Raw genomic sequence first — 14,532 nt, forward strand, 5'->3', positions numbered from 1 at the left:
AACCCATTCTTTTAAGTTTTGACCTTCAATAGGAAAGCTGCTTTGGCTTTTCGACTTCTGATTTTTAATTTTTAACAAAGATGACCATTTCAACCCACGTCGCTATCTTTATCACTGATTATTCCGAATTCTGTGCTGATAAACATGGTACATTTGCAGAATTAAGTGCAAAACTTTTGAAAAATTCAGGATTACAAGAGGAAATCAGATGCTATGATGTTATCAAATCACAATTTCCTACTGATGATGAATTAAAAGATATCAAAGCTATCTGGATTACTGGTTCAAGAAGTGATGCATTTGCTGATGAACCATGGATCTTAAATTTAAAAACCTTTTTACAAGATAAGGTTTTAAGTAGAGAAGATATTCGTCTAGTTGGGATTTGCTTTGGTCATCAAATCATTGCTAGATCGTTAGGCTCAAAAGTTGGTAGAAATGATAAAGGTTGGGAATTAACTGTTGAACCTGTTACTATAAATCAAGATGAAGAAATTCAAGAGTTACTAAAAGATTTCCAAGGGCAATTCAACATCTTAGAAAGTCATCAAGATATTGTTTACGAAACTCCAAAAGGTTGTAAAAACATTGGAAGTAGTAAAAGAACAGAGTCTCAAGGTTTTTATAAAAAAGATAAAATTTTGACATTTCAAGGACATCCTGAATTCACCAAAAGCTTTACAGAAGATGCTTTGGAAATGAAACTCAAAGATGGAAAAATTACACAAGACGCTTATGAAGATGCCATCAATGTTTTGAATAACAATGAACACCACGGTTCCAAGATCGGTGAAGTTATCGTTAACTTCATTCAATCAGTCTAAACGGAATCATCAATACAACACAGAACCAGAATAATGCCTAATAGAGTTTGTATTTTAATTAATGAATAATAAATAGAAGAAAAACAATTGTAAAAATAATTAATTATTAGTTCTCACCCTTTCCAAATGGTCCAAGATCGTATCATAAGCTTGATTAATTTCATTATCATTTTCTTCATCTGAAATATAACTATCTTTATCACTCTCTGAATCACTGTCATCATCGTTATCTGAAACAATTGTCTTTCTATCAGATACATTGGAATGAGTGTTTTTCAAAGTCTCCAACAACAAAGGTGCTGAAGTTGAATTACCAGCAGATGAGTCCTTTCTTTCATAAATCTTTTCTAGCGGGATACCTTCCTTCTTGATTGAATCTAAAACATCAACAACGTTATTCAAATCATTCGTTTGCAGTAAAATTTCTCTAAATCTCTCACCACTTATATCTTGAATTGAATCAATGTTTGGTTTTAAATCTTTATGATCCATTTGATTTTTAATATATTGGTTCAATTTCAAAATTGAAGCTTCCTCTTTTATTTTACTGGTATCCTTAGCTCTTGCCCTTTGTTCGTCTTTAATCTCTTCAGCATCAATATGAATATCACCCTCATGACTAGTTGTATTCATTCCAAATGGCAATAATTCACTATGGTTGTTCTCTGATAAATATGACGAAGAGTGAAGTATGTTACTTGGTCTTCTGCTCAACAATGGGGTCTCAGGATGGGGCGTTAAATATTTCTTGATATCAAATCCATGTTTTGCAGTCTTCTTATCTAGTAATGACAAACCTTTCTCAATGGATGCATCAATAAAACAAAACCTAATTAAAGTCTCTTTACCATCAGTACTCAAATTCCCCTGTAGTCTCAGTCTGAATAGTTCATCAATAGTTTCATGAATTCTATCTCTAATTTTGATAGCTTTCTCAAAGAATTTCTCAATCAATTTAGGATCAGGATTAGTTTCATCTAATAACAATAAATGTGATAATTCTTCCTGGATACCTTGTAGTTCTTTTGGATCTGATTGTTTCCCATAAACTTGATGTTGCATATTTCTAACTGTGTATAATCCAATACTTTCTCTGAATTTTGGTGCAACCTCATCATAATTTAAATCTAATGTAATTAATGATTTTGAAATCTTGAGAGCATTAGTTAATGCACTTGCAGAAACTGTATCCAGATGATTACCAACTAATGAAACATATGATAATGATTTACAAAATGGAATCAATTCAGCAAATGCAACAATTTCTGATGATTTTAAGTCATTGTAATCAAGATGAATTCTTGCCAAGTTTGGGTATAATGGTAGATTTTCACTCAAGCTTATAATCAAATTTGGGAAAAGCTTCTTATTATTTGACAAATCAATATAACGAAGATCTTTGAATTTAGCAAATGTGCTAATTAATAAGTCCAGTTCACCATTTGAGTTATCCAGATTAGTTGAATTCAAAGAAATGAATTTCAAGTTAGATTCAGAAACATCATCAGTAGCAACCCTTTTGTTGAAAGGTCCCAATTTCCCATTCAAATCATTATAACCTAGGTCAACACCGACAATTTTATTCACATCCATATGATTTGCAATGATCTCACATTGTTTTTCTGTTAAATCATTATAAGCAAGACCCAATCTGGTCGTGCTAATACTTAATCCCATTTCAAATAGGTTCATACATTGTTCATCATTCATCTTGGCCCCATTAATAACTAATTCATCAATACCTTTTCTTGAAATCAATGCAGCATTGAGCAGATTCCAATTCATATCAGATCTATCATTCATGTTACATTCCATTCTAACAATATTTGATGCGGTCTTGGATGGTTTTTGAACATTTGTAGTTAACGAAGGAACCTGAGTCAGGTCAAGTCTTGATAAAGTATGATTTTTAGTCAAGAACCAACACAATAATCTCCAACCAAGATCATCAATTGGTGTATTTCTCAATGTCAATTTCTCCAATTCTTTCTTTGGTAATAATGCACTTAAAATGATTCTCAACATTTCTGAAGATAACGAAACACCGTCTAATGCAACACATAAAACTGGAGCAACAGAAACGAAATCTGCAAATGTGAGCACTTCAACTAATGATGGTTTGGGATTTCTTAATTGCAACAAGGATATAGGATCTGTTGAACCTGGTTTAAGTTGCTTTAACGTTGCAGGAATTGGTAAAATTTCTCTTAGATGACAACATCTTGTATATAAAATATCCAGGGGAACTTTGACATGCTGTGGTGGGAAAATATCATCATTTTCGTCTTCTTCAGCTTCTTGACCATCATGTACTGTTGCCATAGTCATCAATGAAGTTGCACTTTTATTATGGCGAACCATAGGTTTATCAATGTTGATTTTTGATGCATCGGAACTAACCATGACTTCATCTTCATTGTTTGTGACAATTCTTCTCAATTCATTAGGAGCAGCTTTTGCTCTAGCCTCTGCAGCTGCTGCTGCTGCCGCTGCACCGATTGAATGTTTTTGAGCTTCATGTTCATTATCTTCCTCTTCTAGATCTTCAGTTGTTTTCTCTCTAGCCTTATCAGACTCTTCCTTCTTGTCTTGATTAGAAATGATTTTCAAATGACCAGAACCTCCGACAACTATACCACCTCCTGAATTATTCATTATTTGTCTTCTCTCAGCAGATGTTAGCTTATGGATAACTATACTTCCATCTTTCAAAATCTCCACTTCACCTTTTCTTGGAGTTCTTGATGGGATTTGTTGTGGTGGATCATTGAAAAATACAGGGACATCAAATGCTACTCTTTTCAGTTTTGGTAAATCTTCAAGACCAGGAATAACAACTGGGTGGCTCTCTTGAGCTGATTTCTCCATCACTTGCTCAATTTTTCTCTTGTCTTGTGATGAAAATGAACTATTTCTACTGACATTGTCTGAATCATTAAGGCCAGTATTATGACGACGTAAAAATCCACTTATTTTGGCTGTTGAAGAGTTTGTTGAAGATGTTAATCCTTGAGTTGATGGGGGACGAGCTTGCTGATGGTGAGATTTATTTTCAAAGTGAGTTTCATAAATGATGGCTGGTGGTAATGGTGGAACATCTGGATGTGGTGGAATTGGTCTCCCCAGAGCATCTACTAGTCTCTTGCTATGATGATGATGACGTTGAGAGGTGGATGCAGCTGATGATACTGAAGCCCTTCTTGAAGGTTTTTCCAAATCTTGGTGCAATCTATCCAGGCCTTTAGATTTGTAGTATCTCAGAAATTCTTCCAATTTTGGATCCAAATCAGTATTTGATTGTGATAATGATCTTGTTCTTGAAATGGCATTTTTTGCATCACCATCAGCAAGATTTTTAGATCCAGTACAATTACCTGTATTTAATGGTTCTGGTGAATTTGAATGGCTATTTCTCTCAGACTGTTGTTGTTTTGTATTTTTACTCCTAGAAAATAATGATTTCAAGAAACCGGTTTTTTTCTTTTCATGGCTAGTTGAATCCACTTCTGAGTATGATTTTGACCTGCTCAATACATGAAGTTTCTCATTAGCTGCCTCGTCTTTCAACAAGTCTTTCAATTCCAAGCCGTTGTTTGCTTTTATATGGGAATGTAGGTTGTGCTCATCTTCTGCTGGTGAGTGGGTATGCTTTGAATCTTGGTCTGGTTCAGCTTTAGACTTCGAAGATAACTTGGTTGATTTTGATGGATTTTTACATGATGCTGCACTTGGTAGTTTCCCTCTCAAGAACCAATCAATTTCAACATTTGAGACACCACTTTCGATCTCATTCTGGGAACTGTCAGGCATTGTGGGCCCTTTGATCTGTTAATGTGAATCGAGAACCTTTGATTGAACTCTGGCTAAATACCTATAAGCAAAGCACTCTTGATTTTCTCTCTTGTGAAATGCTGATAATGAAATTATGGGGATGAAACCTAAATGAAATAAAGCTGGAATGTTAAAGCTATTGTTGAGTAAAAGCACCTATAGCCAGTTATAATAATATGAAGATAGCAATCCTGTAAAGCAAGCAGATACTATTAGTCTCTCTTGGAAGATGAAGCGCTAAAACTGATGATTCTGTTGATGTTGTTGATGTTGTTGTTCTGACAGTTTTGAAAAGCAGCGAAATCAGCTGTATAACGTTATGGGGGTCTGTGGTGCGTACCGTGCAATTTCCTTGGGATTAGCTAAGCAGAGAGCCTAATAAAATACTTTTAAAGTCGAACTTATACGTGGATAGTTTCAAAATATTAAGGGTTCAATTAGCTCTTTGATGTTATTTTGATTATGAGGAATTCCTTTTACTGCTGTGGTGGCCATGTCTCAACCAGCCCTTCCGAAAGCCATTCTCCTGAGTCCTGAATTGTGTCTGTGCGAAGCGAAAATTATTGTGTGATTAATTTGGCTAGTGCGTACAGAACAGCCAACAATTAAAATTACGTTAAAGAAAGTCATAAATCATGAATCATATGCTTATTACTCTAATTCTTTAGTCTATAATGATCACCTCTCTGATCACTTCATCTTCAGCATGCCCCGTACTTTTCTTTGTAGTCTTAACTCCATCCTAACTCTATCGATATCCTTCATCTTCTCCCAATTAATCCCCTTATGAAACCTCTTATTTAATGCTATACCATACTCTCCCAGCTTATTTTCTGGTGCTTTGTGTAACTTAATACTTAAATCAACCAACTCTTTAATTTCCTCATTAGTAAATTCCTTATGTGGATAATGCAATAACAAGGTCAACACTTCACCATTGTCTTCACACTCAACTAATCTGAGTTTGATCTTGATTAATGATATTATAATCACAAATGGAACAAGTTTGGATATATCATAGTCAAAACAGAGAAACATGTCTAAGATCTTGACTGTGTTTGAGATCCCTAACTCTCTCATGAACAATAATCTAACCCACCTGATTAACCATATTTGACTTTCAATCTTGTGAGTCTTGATGAAAAAATCATATAATGCACTATCCGTTAGCTTTAAATACTTGTTGAAGATGGAAATACACCATCCAATCAAGTTATCTTCAATGTAAAAATTAGGCACAACACTCAACATTAAACTTGTAAAGATATTGAAGGTCTCAATTTTAATTTTTTCATTATTTATATTATCACGATAAAGCTCCAAGTAAATCAATCCACAAATTTCATGGAAACCTTGTTTATAAGGTGTGAACTTATCATAATTGTATAATATCTGAATGATATCATCTTTAATCTCATCCTTTTGGAAGATCGGATCAATTACCAATCTATCAACATCCATTTTAATCACATCCAAAATGTTGTCAGCATCTTCACTGTTATAACCTGTAGATAATGGATCACTGCTTACAGCTTCTTTGGTGAGATCTTGCTTTGTGTGGGATAACTCCATGGCTTCCCCAGGTTTAGGTATTGGTTGTAGTTCATTCTCTAAAAAATCCACTTTGTATGAATTCATACAAACAGTCTATTACTAATGTTAGTAAGCGATCATCATTCAATCACTTTCTAAATACTCACTTTCCATAAAAACCCTCTAGTGAAATATTCACAATTGTCATTATATTCACCTTTCAACACCCCCAATTTCAACTCCTTCAACGTTGGATATTTTGCCTTTGTGATCCTTGAGCCTCCAGTCAGTAATCCAATCCATCAAATAAAGCTATTAATCCACTCACCTCACTCGTTCATCAACATCCATCTCTCAAACCGCCTGAAATTCTGCTCCTTCACACAATCATAAGCCGTTGACAGCTTTCTCAAAAACTTGAAAAAATCACATCAATTGCGCTCCACCGCTGTCCGAACCGCTTTTGAGTTTTTCCATGACTCGCGAAGGCCATTTTGATCAAAATATCGAAATCTGAAAAAAAACCATCAACTGAGTACAAAACAACATCCAGAAGACCCATCGTTTTCATCATTTCCTTGATCTTTGCAATCAAAGAAGAAGTGCTGAGCAATCAAGTTTTGTTTTTACTCAATTGTATTCAAAAAGTGGTGAAAAAGACAGTACCACAGTTTCCCTTATCAATAATAATACTCAAAATTGCGCCAACAGGGTGAGATTACTAAACTTACAACTTTACTTCAACAATGGATCCAAAAAGAGCTCCAGATTTTAGACCTCCATCTACAAAACCTTCAAATGACCCTCCATTAGCACCTTCGTCTCAAATCCCAAAAGCTGCACCTATCCAACCTTATGTCTTAGCTGATTATCCCAACAAAATTGATGCTCCTATAAAACCTCGTAAACATAAACATCATCACCACCATCATCATCATCACCACCATCCTTCTTCATCTTCTCAACAACCCACCTCTGCTCCAATATCGGGTGAAACTAGTGGAACTAGTACACCTTCCCAAACTTTTGAAAATTCAATTCCAAGAATTCCAGAAGATTTACAACCATTATCAAGCGCAGAAAATTCGTCAACTGATGAAGAAGATGATGAGAAGAGTGAAAATATTGATGCTTTATTAGAGGAACCACAAGAAGATCCAATGAAACCAACAATAAAAGATGGGATACAAGCTTACCAAACTGCTGATTTAGAAGAAGTCCCACATGGTATTGTTCGACAAGCAAAAAGAATTGAAAGTTATGAATTCCCAACTCATAGATTGATCCCAAAACTGAAAAATCCAAATAAGCATCCTTTAGTCATTGTGGCATGTGGTTCTTTCTCACCAATAACTTATCTACACCTCAGAATGTTTGAAATGGCATTGGATGCAATTAGAGAACAAACAAGATTTGAAGTTGTCGGTGGTTATTATAGTCCTGTTAGCGACAATTATAAAAAAAGAGGGTTAGCTTCTTCATATCACAGAGTTAGAATGTGTGAATTGGCTTGTGAAAGAACAAGTAGTTGGTTAATGGTTGATGCTTGGGAATCTTTACAACCAACATATACAAGAACTGCAAAAGTCTTGGATCATTTCAATGAAGAAATAAATATCAAGAGAGGTGGGATTTTAACTTCTGATGGTTCTAAAAGAGGTGTGAAAATTATGTTATTAGCTGGTGGTGATCTAATTGAAAGTATGGGTGAACCAAATGTATGGGCAGATGATGATTTACATCACATTTTAGGCCGTTATGGTTGTTTGATTGTGGAAAGAACAGGTAGTGATGTTAGATCATTCTTGTTAAGTCATGATATCATGTATGAACACAGAAGAAACGTTTTGGTTATTAAACAATTGATTTATAATGATATTAGTTCTACAAAAGTTAGATTATTTATTAGAAGAGGTATGTCTGTTCAATATTTATTACCTAATAGTGTCATTAGATATATTCAAGAGCATGGATTATATATCAATGACCCAGAACCAGTTAAGCAGGTCTTAGATTCAAAGGATTAGAAGGAGATGAAAGAAGATGTGGTTTTGTTGATAGCTCTAGAACAACTTTGATAGAAATGAAATGAGCTTATTTATTTTTGTGTACTCATGAAAGAATATGATAGAAATCGGTTTATTGTGGCGAAGGTCTACAATAAAAGTTGTTGAATTGTATTATGACTCATTTACTGTAGTCTAGATGTACATTTTTTTATTGATTTGCTTTTTGACTTGATAAATATTTGACCGGTGCTTGAACTCACCACGAAGCTCTATGACGGCCAGTACAGGCTCTCTACTATTGCTATGACAAGCTCTATCACTCATTATCTAACCTTTTGGAATATTCCAAAGAATCAATCATCTCTTTTTCAACCCAGGGTCCGTTTTTGCGTACACAAATCATCTATGACATCTATTACGTTGATGTTTCTATATCAACATTTTTCGCTTCTAGAACCAATACTTTTGGTGACGCTCTGTACAAGTATATCGTGTCAATAAACGTAGCTTTTCTTTTCCTCCTAGAGTCCAGCTTTATGATTTCCTGATTCCTGACTCCTTCTCATATGTCACCAAAAGACTCATAGATTCATAGCCCATTCTACAGGTTTTCAATATGGCACAAAACTTTCCTTAATGGGTTAACTAATTAAAAAGTATTAAAGTTTGGTGGCGAAGGTTGAAAAAAAAACGGTTTCTGCACAAGTCGTGGATATTGAGAAACCTTAACCTCGATAACTAGGACAACTTGATCTAGAAGTGATTCAAATTGGTGAAAATTTCGATTCCGTGGGAATAATTAAGCTTTCTTGAAGTCATAATATACGTAAGATGCAAACTATGTACCTTTTATTAAAAATTAGTAAAACCCGTTTTAACTCGATTTGGTAAAGATCATGATCGAGTCTACTAAACGTTAATTGAAAATACTATATAAGAAGACCAGTTTCCACTTTTTGAGAACCATCTAGTTTGCTTAAAAGAACCATCAATAAAAGCACACAGACTTTCTTTCATTTCATAGTACAGTCTTGAAATAACTTCATCATTCCTTTAACTATTCTTCAAGTTTTATTTTCAATTCAATCAATCTTTATTCATCAATTATTTTCAATTCAGTTATAATGCAATTCACAACTATTTTCGCTTCAGTTTTCGCTATTGCTTCAGTTTCAGCTATTCCAATGGCCCAAATTGTTACACAAACTCAAGTTGAATACATTACCGTTACTGGTTCTTCTCAAGTTGCAGCTCCAACTGGTGGGTATTACAATACAAGCAATTTAACAAATTCAAGTTCTGCTGGTGTTGGTAATGCTACTGCTCCAGAAACAACATTGTCTGGTGTTAATTCAACATTAGTTTAAATCGGTGATAGCTGGTTATTTTATTTATTTGGGTTATTATTGATAGAGTTTTTATGGACATTGGGTAGGAATATTTTTTCTTAAATAAATTTATTTGTTTTTGGTTTTAAATACATTTGTAAAACTGGTATAAGTAGTACTAAAAGCAGTAGTACCCCCCAAATATTCAATGATCTATCGACCATATTGCACTCATTAGAGTTAGAAATATAGTGAAGCATAAAATCATTAAAGAATAATCATCAATATTAACTAATCATGAATAATTTGCGGTGTGATGCTGTATTATATGCACTATAATATCTATAAATTATAATAGCTAGTCGAAACCAAATAATATGATATGATTAATGGTAAAACAAACAATTGAATTATTTTTAATATTTTAAAATTTATAAGATTAAAGAAAAATGCTATGTGGTACTTTAAAATTATATTTTCAAATTGCAAGTTCTTCAAAATGAGGAAATTTAAAAACACGTTTTCCGCCAAAATTAAAGGTAAAGTATAAACTACTAATAGTTTTGAATTTATTTCCAGGGTTTATATTGGAAAATATAAACTCTCTAACACTTTTAAAGTCCTATATAGGTTTGATCCAATGCTTAGTCATCAAAGAGGTAGGGCCAACACCAATATAATGAAATTGTGCCAAATGGTAACAAATGGCTTTAATCCTCAATAATTATCATATTGTTTTAGATGACTCTACTTAAATGTGCTATACTTGAATTGTATTAGTGTTAAAATCTTATTTTCAAGTATCTGTTTAAAAATTTTTGTGTTGTCACTTTGGCCGAAGTGAAAAAATCCATCAGTCAACTACATCAACCCGAGAACAAGAAACATCACCGGGATCACCTGGCTTGTCAACGACAACCAAAAAAAAGAACAAACCAATTGGTCAAACTACAATCCATTTCATTTTATTCCAAACACATAAATTTAAAATTCGTTAAACTAATTATTATCTAAAGATACTGAAATTATTTCTTAGCACCTTGAGCAGCAACGGCAGCAGCACCGGCAGCAGCAGCTTCTGGGTCCAAGTAGTAAGATGGTTTAGTTGGTTTCAAGTTGTTGTCCAATTCATAAACCAATGGGATACCAGTTGGGATGTTCAAGTTTGCGATATCATCATCAGAAATGTTATCTAAATGTTTAACTAAACCTCTTAAAGAATTACCGTGAGCAGCAATGATGACGGTTTTACCTTCTAATAATTGTTTAGCAATGGTGTCTTGCCAGAATGGTAAGAATCTATCAATAACTAAAGCTAATGATTCAGTTTTTGGTAAAACAGCTGGATCAATTAAAGCATAACGTTCATCATTAGCTTGAGAGAATTTTGAATCATCTTCAATGTTTGGAGGTGGGACATCAAAAGATCTTCTCCAAGTTTTGAATTGTTCTGGACCATATTGTTCTAAAGTGGCAGCTTTATCTTTACCTTGTAGGGCACCATAATGACGTTCATTTAATCTCCATGATCTTTCGACATCAATGTATGAGAAACCAGCTTCTTCTAAAGCCAAGTTGGCAGTTTGGATAGCTCTTGTTAATCTTGAAGTGAATAAGATATCTGGTTTAATACCGGATTCTTTTAATAAGACACCAGCTCTTCTAGCTTCTTCGATACCTTTTGGAGATAATTTAACATCAACCCAACCGGTGAATAAGTTCAATTCATTCCATTCGGATTGACCGTGACGTAATAAGACTAATTTTGGCATTGTTATTGTGTATAAAGTTGTGGTTGTTGAAAGTTGTAGTTGTGTCTTGTGAAAAATGGAATTTCGTCCCAATTTATATGGAGCACCTGGTGTTTCGTCAACTCATGGTGCAGTGCATCATTTGGTGTGTGCAATCAGGAGAGTGCTCTCCCGGTGATGTTGCGGGTGTGGCGTGTACCAGAGAGGAATATCCACGTGACTTAACATTCACGTGACTGGTGTTTTTCATTGAAATCCAAAATGCCAATTGAAATGGCTACAACTTGACACATGATTTAGGGTTAACGAGGAATACTGGTAATGGTGGAGCTCGAGGACATCACAAACACTCTGATACTGGCTGGTATCCCATTGGAAAAGTTGGAGGATAACCAATTTATAGTCCCATTACAACATGAAATCATTGCAAATATACCCAACACAGATTTGGTACAGTTTATTATACTAAAGACATTCAAACGGATCTTGATCATTTTCAACACTAAGCAATCAAGTATAAAAGTCTATGATCATTTCAAAACCACCCATGACGATTTCACTACGGGTTATTCACTTCATGATTATTCAAGCTTTGATATAAATGACAATTATCTTGAACTACCAGATAATAGTCGAATGTTTTTAATTTCACCACCTGCATCACCACCAATAGATTTCAATTATGATCAAGTTGAAGAAGAACCAAATAGGCTACAGATCTATACACATGAAGAATTACAAGAGATTATGAAGGATAATAACACAGATTTTGAAAATTTGGTTACAGAAAATTTGAAAAAGACAAAATATTCAAATAACGAAACTTCAAGTTCGAAAAGATCAATCATGGATTTCGCTAAAGAGATTATATTGAATGATAGTAATGATGATAGTAAACCCAAAATCATCTTGAATCCGATTAATGGAGAAAACGATCATTTAATAGGTCGAGCAATTCAAAGTTTTAGAACAAGTTTACCGCCAAAATCAGTATTTGATGAATTGGATGATGATATAATTGATGATGGTGACTACAGTTGAGAAAGTTCATTTAATTTCGTTTACTCATTAAAAAATATAAGAAAGAGCATTCCTTCCTCATCCCTGGTTTTATCATTATTGATAATTTGGAATATAACCACCATTGTTAGTACTTTGTAAATCTTTTTCAAACTGTTCAAATGATAAATTAACCAATTTTGTTATCAGTGAAGTATCCACGGTTGGTTGTTTTTGCAATTCATTCAAGATTTTAACTCGTACTGAATCATACAAGAATCTTTGATCTTGGAAAAATTCCATGATATCTAGTGTATTGGGCACTTCAACTTTAGGTTTTGTTTCTGTTTGTTGTTGCTGCGGTTGATGTAAGGCATAGGTGTTCAATCCATGACCATATTGTGAAGGGAAATTTGAAGCTCCAGTTGGTGTCCCTTGTCCTGACATTCCTGAATTTTGTTCTGGATATATATTGACAACAGCGTTGCCATTTAGATGTACTCCATGGTTATTCAATATGCTATTTGGTCCAAACCCGCTGAGTGTACTGATTGTTCTTGCTAATGGTTGTTGTTGTTGTTGAGGTGTTATAGATGAAGAAGAAGATGGCTGTTGCTGTTGTTGGGGTGGCATATTATGAGGTTGTTGTGATTGTGGGAATTGGAAATTCATTGATTGATTTGATTGGGAGAAACCAGCAGTGGTACTATGTTTCATTGGAACACTATTTATACCCGAGGCCCATGGCCCATCTTGACTGAATGAATTTTGTGGCATTAGATTTGGGATTACAAACCCATTAGGAATGTTCATTACAACTTGTTCCATGTTTGGATTGTTGTTGTTGTTTGTTGGAAATATGTAATCACTTGAAGGCGGAATCATTGGACGTGGTAATTGTTGTTGCTGGTGTGGATCAAATTGTTGTTGTTGATGGTGATGATGATGGTGATGAGGTTGTTGTTGTTGTTGATGGTTTAACGGAGCATCTTCTAATGATGGTGATGAATCTTCAGTTTTAGGAAAATCAGGATTTGATGATCTTAGTTTCTTTCTTTGCAAAAATTCATATTTATAATATTCACATAATGAAGTTTTATCATTGATCATTAATTTATCATTATGTCTTTCCAAGAATCTATCAATCCAGTTCTTTCCAACTTTGAAGAAATTTTCACTTTCATTTGGTGGTTGATTAGCATATTTATTTTTCAATAAGTCTTCACAAATCAACAAGATTTCTTTCTTTGCAGGAACTTGAGGATGGGTTTTCAATAAATGGTTGATTCTTTCAATGATCATTAGTTCTTCATCATTTGTGAACTTTTGTTGTTTTTCATGAGACGTTCTTGTATTCTTAAACCCATGTATTCTTCTTGATAATGTTGTTCTACTAACTTTATATTTATTTGCAATAGAGTTGATGGATGCAGTCTTGTTTGTTTGAGCCTCTTCTATAGCTAACTTGAATCTTTCTTCACGATCATTATACTCTTTGAGTTTAGTATCAGTGAACATTGAAAATTTTTAATACTGATTGTAGATGAGTTTTCTGTGTTTGATACTGTAGTTTAAGATCTCAACGGCTGAACAGGTGAAACTTTTTTTGAAAGTTAAGCAATGGATTTGGTGGTGAAACTCTCAGATATAAACCCTTTTGAAAGGCTTCGTTTGGAGATTGGATGTTAATAAGGTTAAGTGTGTGCTTGGGCCTCTTGAAAGTGAACAAGGCGGGAAGTCGACGATTGACAATAGCGAGCAGTAGAAGTGATCAAAGGTGTTAACCACAACTGACGGTACTGGTGGTCAACGCGCTGGTTTTATACACAGCAGAGCAGAGATAAGTGGCAGCGACTCCACGATTAAACAGAAATTCACACTCATCTCGAGCATCGAAATCATATGCTTTCACCAGTGTTTACTATACAATGCGTAAAAATTTCTGATTTCTCCAGATCACACTTCGAAAAAAAAGAACTTCTTCTTTCAACGGCTTCAAAACTGGAACAAATACGCGTACTTCCATAACAAAAGCGCACCATATTCTTGGTCATCAACAAGTAATAGCAGGCTTGATGCATCTCGAATCTAGTGGGATGTCAGACTATACATCCAGAGTACACATGCTACATGCTACACATGACTTCCTTCTAGTATCGCGAAGAACAAAATATTATTTGACAAGATCAAGCCATTCTACGGCACCTCTTATTGGCTCATGTTGGAATAGAGAAAGTGTAGTACACTTTAGGCTCTA

At 34.3% G+C, this 14,532-nt stretch overlaps 7 protein-coding genes across 7 annotated transcripts; 4 read left to right on the top strand and 3 right to left on the bottom strand.

The window, feature by feature from the left end:
* Positions 1-80: 80 nt before the first annotated feature.
* On the top strand, positions 81-824 carry WICANDRAFT_79395 (putative amidotransferase; the record flags this gene model as incomplete). Its single annotated transcript, XM_019184882.1, has 1 exon — positions 81-824. One exon carries the CDS (start codon positions 81-83, stop codon positions 822-824), a length of 744 nt encoding a protein of 247 aa, XP_019038057.1.
* A 99-nt stretch (positions 825-923) lies between these two features.
* Positions 924-4,634, bottom strand: MHP1 (Mhp1p; the record flags this gene model as incomplete). Its single annotated transcript, XM_019183532.1, has 1 exon — positions 924-4,634. The coding sequence occupies one exon, from the start codon at positions 4,632-4,634 to the stop codon at positions 924-926; it is 3,711 nt and encodes a 1,236-aa protein (XP_019038058.1).
* A 551-nt stretch (positions 4,635-5,185) lies between these two features.
* GYP6 (GTPase-activating protein GYP6) lies at positions 5,186-6,539 on the bottom strand (the record flags this gene model as incomplete). Its single annotated transcript, XM_019184160.1, has 3 exons — positions 5,186-6,302; positions 6,356-6,461; positions 6,517-6,539. The coding sequence occupies 3 exons, from the start codon at positions 6,537-6,539 to the stop codon at positions 5,346-5,348; spliced, it is 1,086 nt and encodes a 361-aa protein (XP_019038059.1). The 3' UTR covers positions 5,186-5,345.
* A 15-nt stretch (positions 6,540-6,554) lies between these two features.
* WICANDRAFT_55064 (nicotinamide/nicotinic acid mononucleotide adenylyltransferase) lies at positions 6,555-8,215 on the top strand (the record flags this gene model as incomplete). Its single annotated transcript, XM_019182752.1, has 2 exons — positions 6,555-7,187; positions 7,242-8,215. Exons 1-2 carry the CDS (start codon positions 6,935-6,937, stop codon positions 8,213-8,215), a joined length of 1,227 nt encoding a protein of 408 aa, XP_019038060.1. The 5' UTR covers positions 6,555-6,934.
* A 1,106-nt stretch (positions 8,216-9,321) lies between these two features.
* On the top strand, positions 9,322-9,564 carry WICANDRAFT_63360 (uncharacterized protein; the record flags this gene model as incomplete). Its single annotated transcript, XM_019183533.1, has 2 exons — positions 9,322-9,461; positions 9,495-9,564. The coding sequence occupies 2 exons, from the start codon at positions 9,322-9,324 to the stop codon at positions 9,562-9,564; spliced, it is 210 nt and encodes a 69-aa protein (XP_019038061.1).
* Positions 9,565-10,550: 986 nt separating this feature from the next.
* Positions 10,551-11,297, bottom strand: GPM1 (phosphoglycerate mutase GPM1; the record flags this gene model as incomplete). The annotated part of the gene is made up of 1 exon (XM_019184883.1): positions 10,551-11,297. One exon carries the CDS (start codon positions 11,295-11,297, stop codon positions 10,551-10,553), a length of 747 nt encoding a protein of 248 aa, XP_019038062.1.
* A 300-nt stretch (positions 11,298-11,597) lies between these two features.
* Positions 11,598-12,317, top strand: RCN1 (Rcn1p; the record flags this gene model as incomplete). Its single annotated transcript, XM_019183534.1, has 1 exon — positions 11,598-12,317. One exon carries the CDS (start codon positions 11,598-11,600, stop codon positions 12,315-12,317), a length of 720 nt encoding a protein of 239 aa, XP_019038063.1.
* Positions 12,318-14,532: the final 2,215 nt, after the last annotated feature.

Source organism: Wickerhamomyces anomalus (genome assembly GCF_001661255.1).
Source record: "Wickerhamomyces anomalus NRRL Y-366-8 unplaced genomic scaffold WICANscaffold_4, whole genome shotgun sequence".
NCBI lineage: Eukaryota > Fungi > Ascomycota > Saccharomycetes > Phaffomycetales > Wickerhamomycetaceae > Hansenula > Hansenula anomala.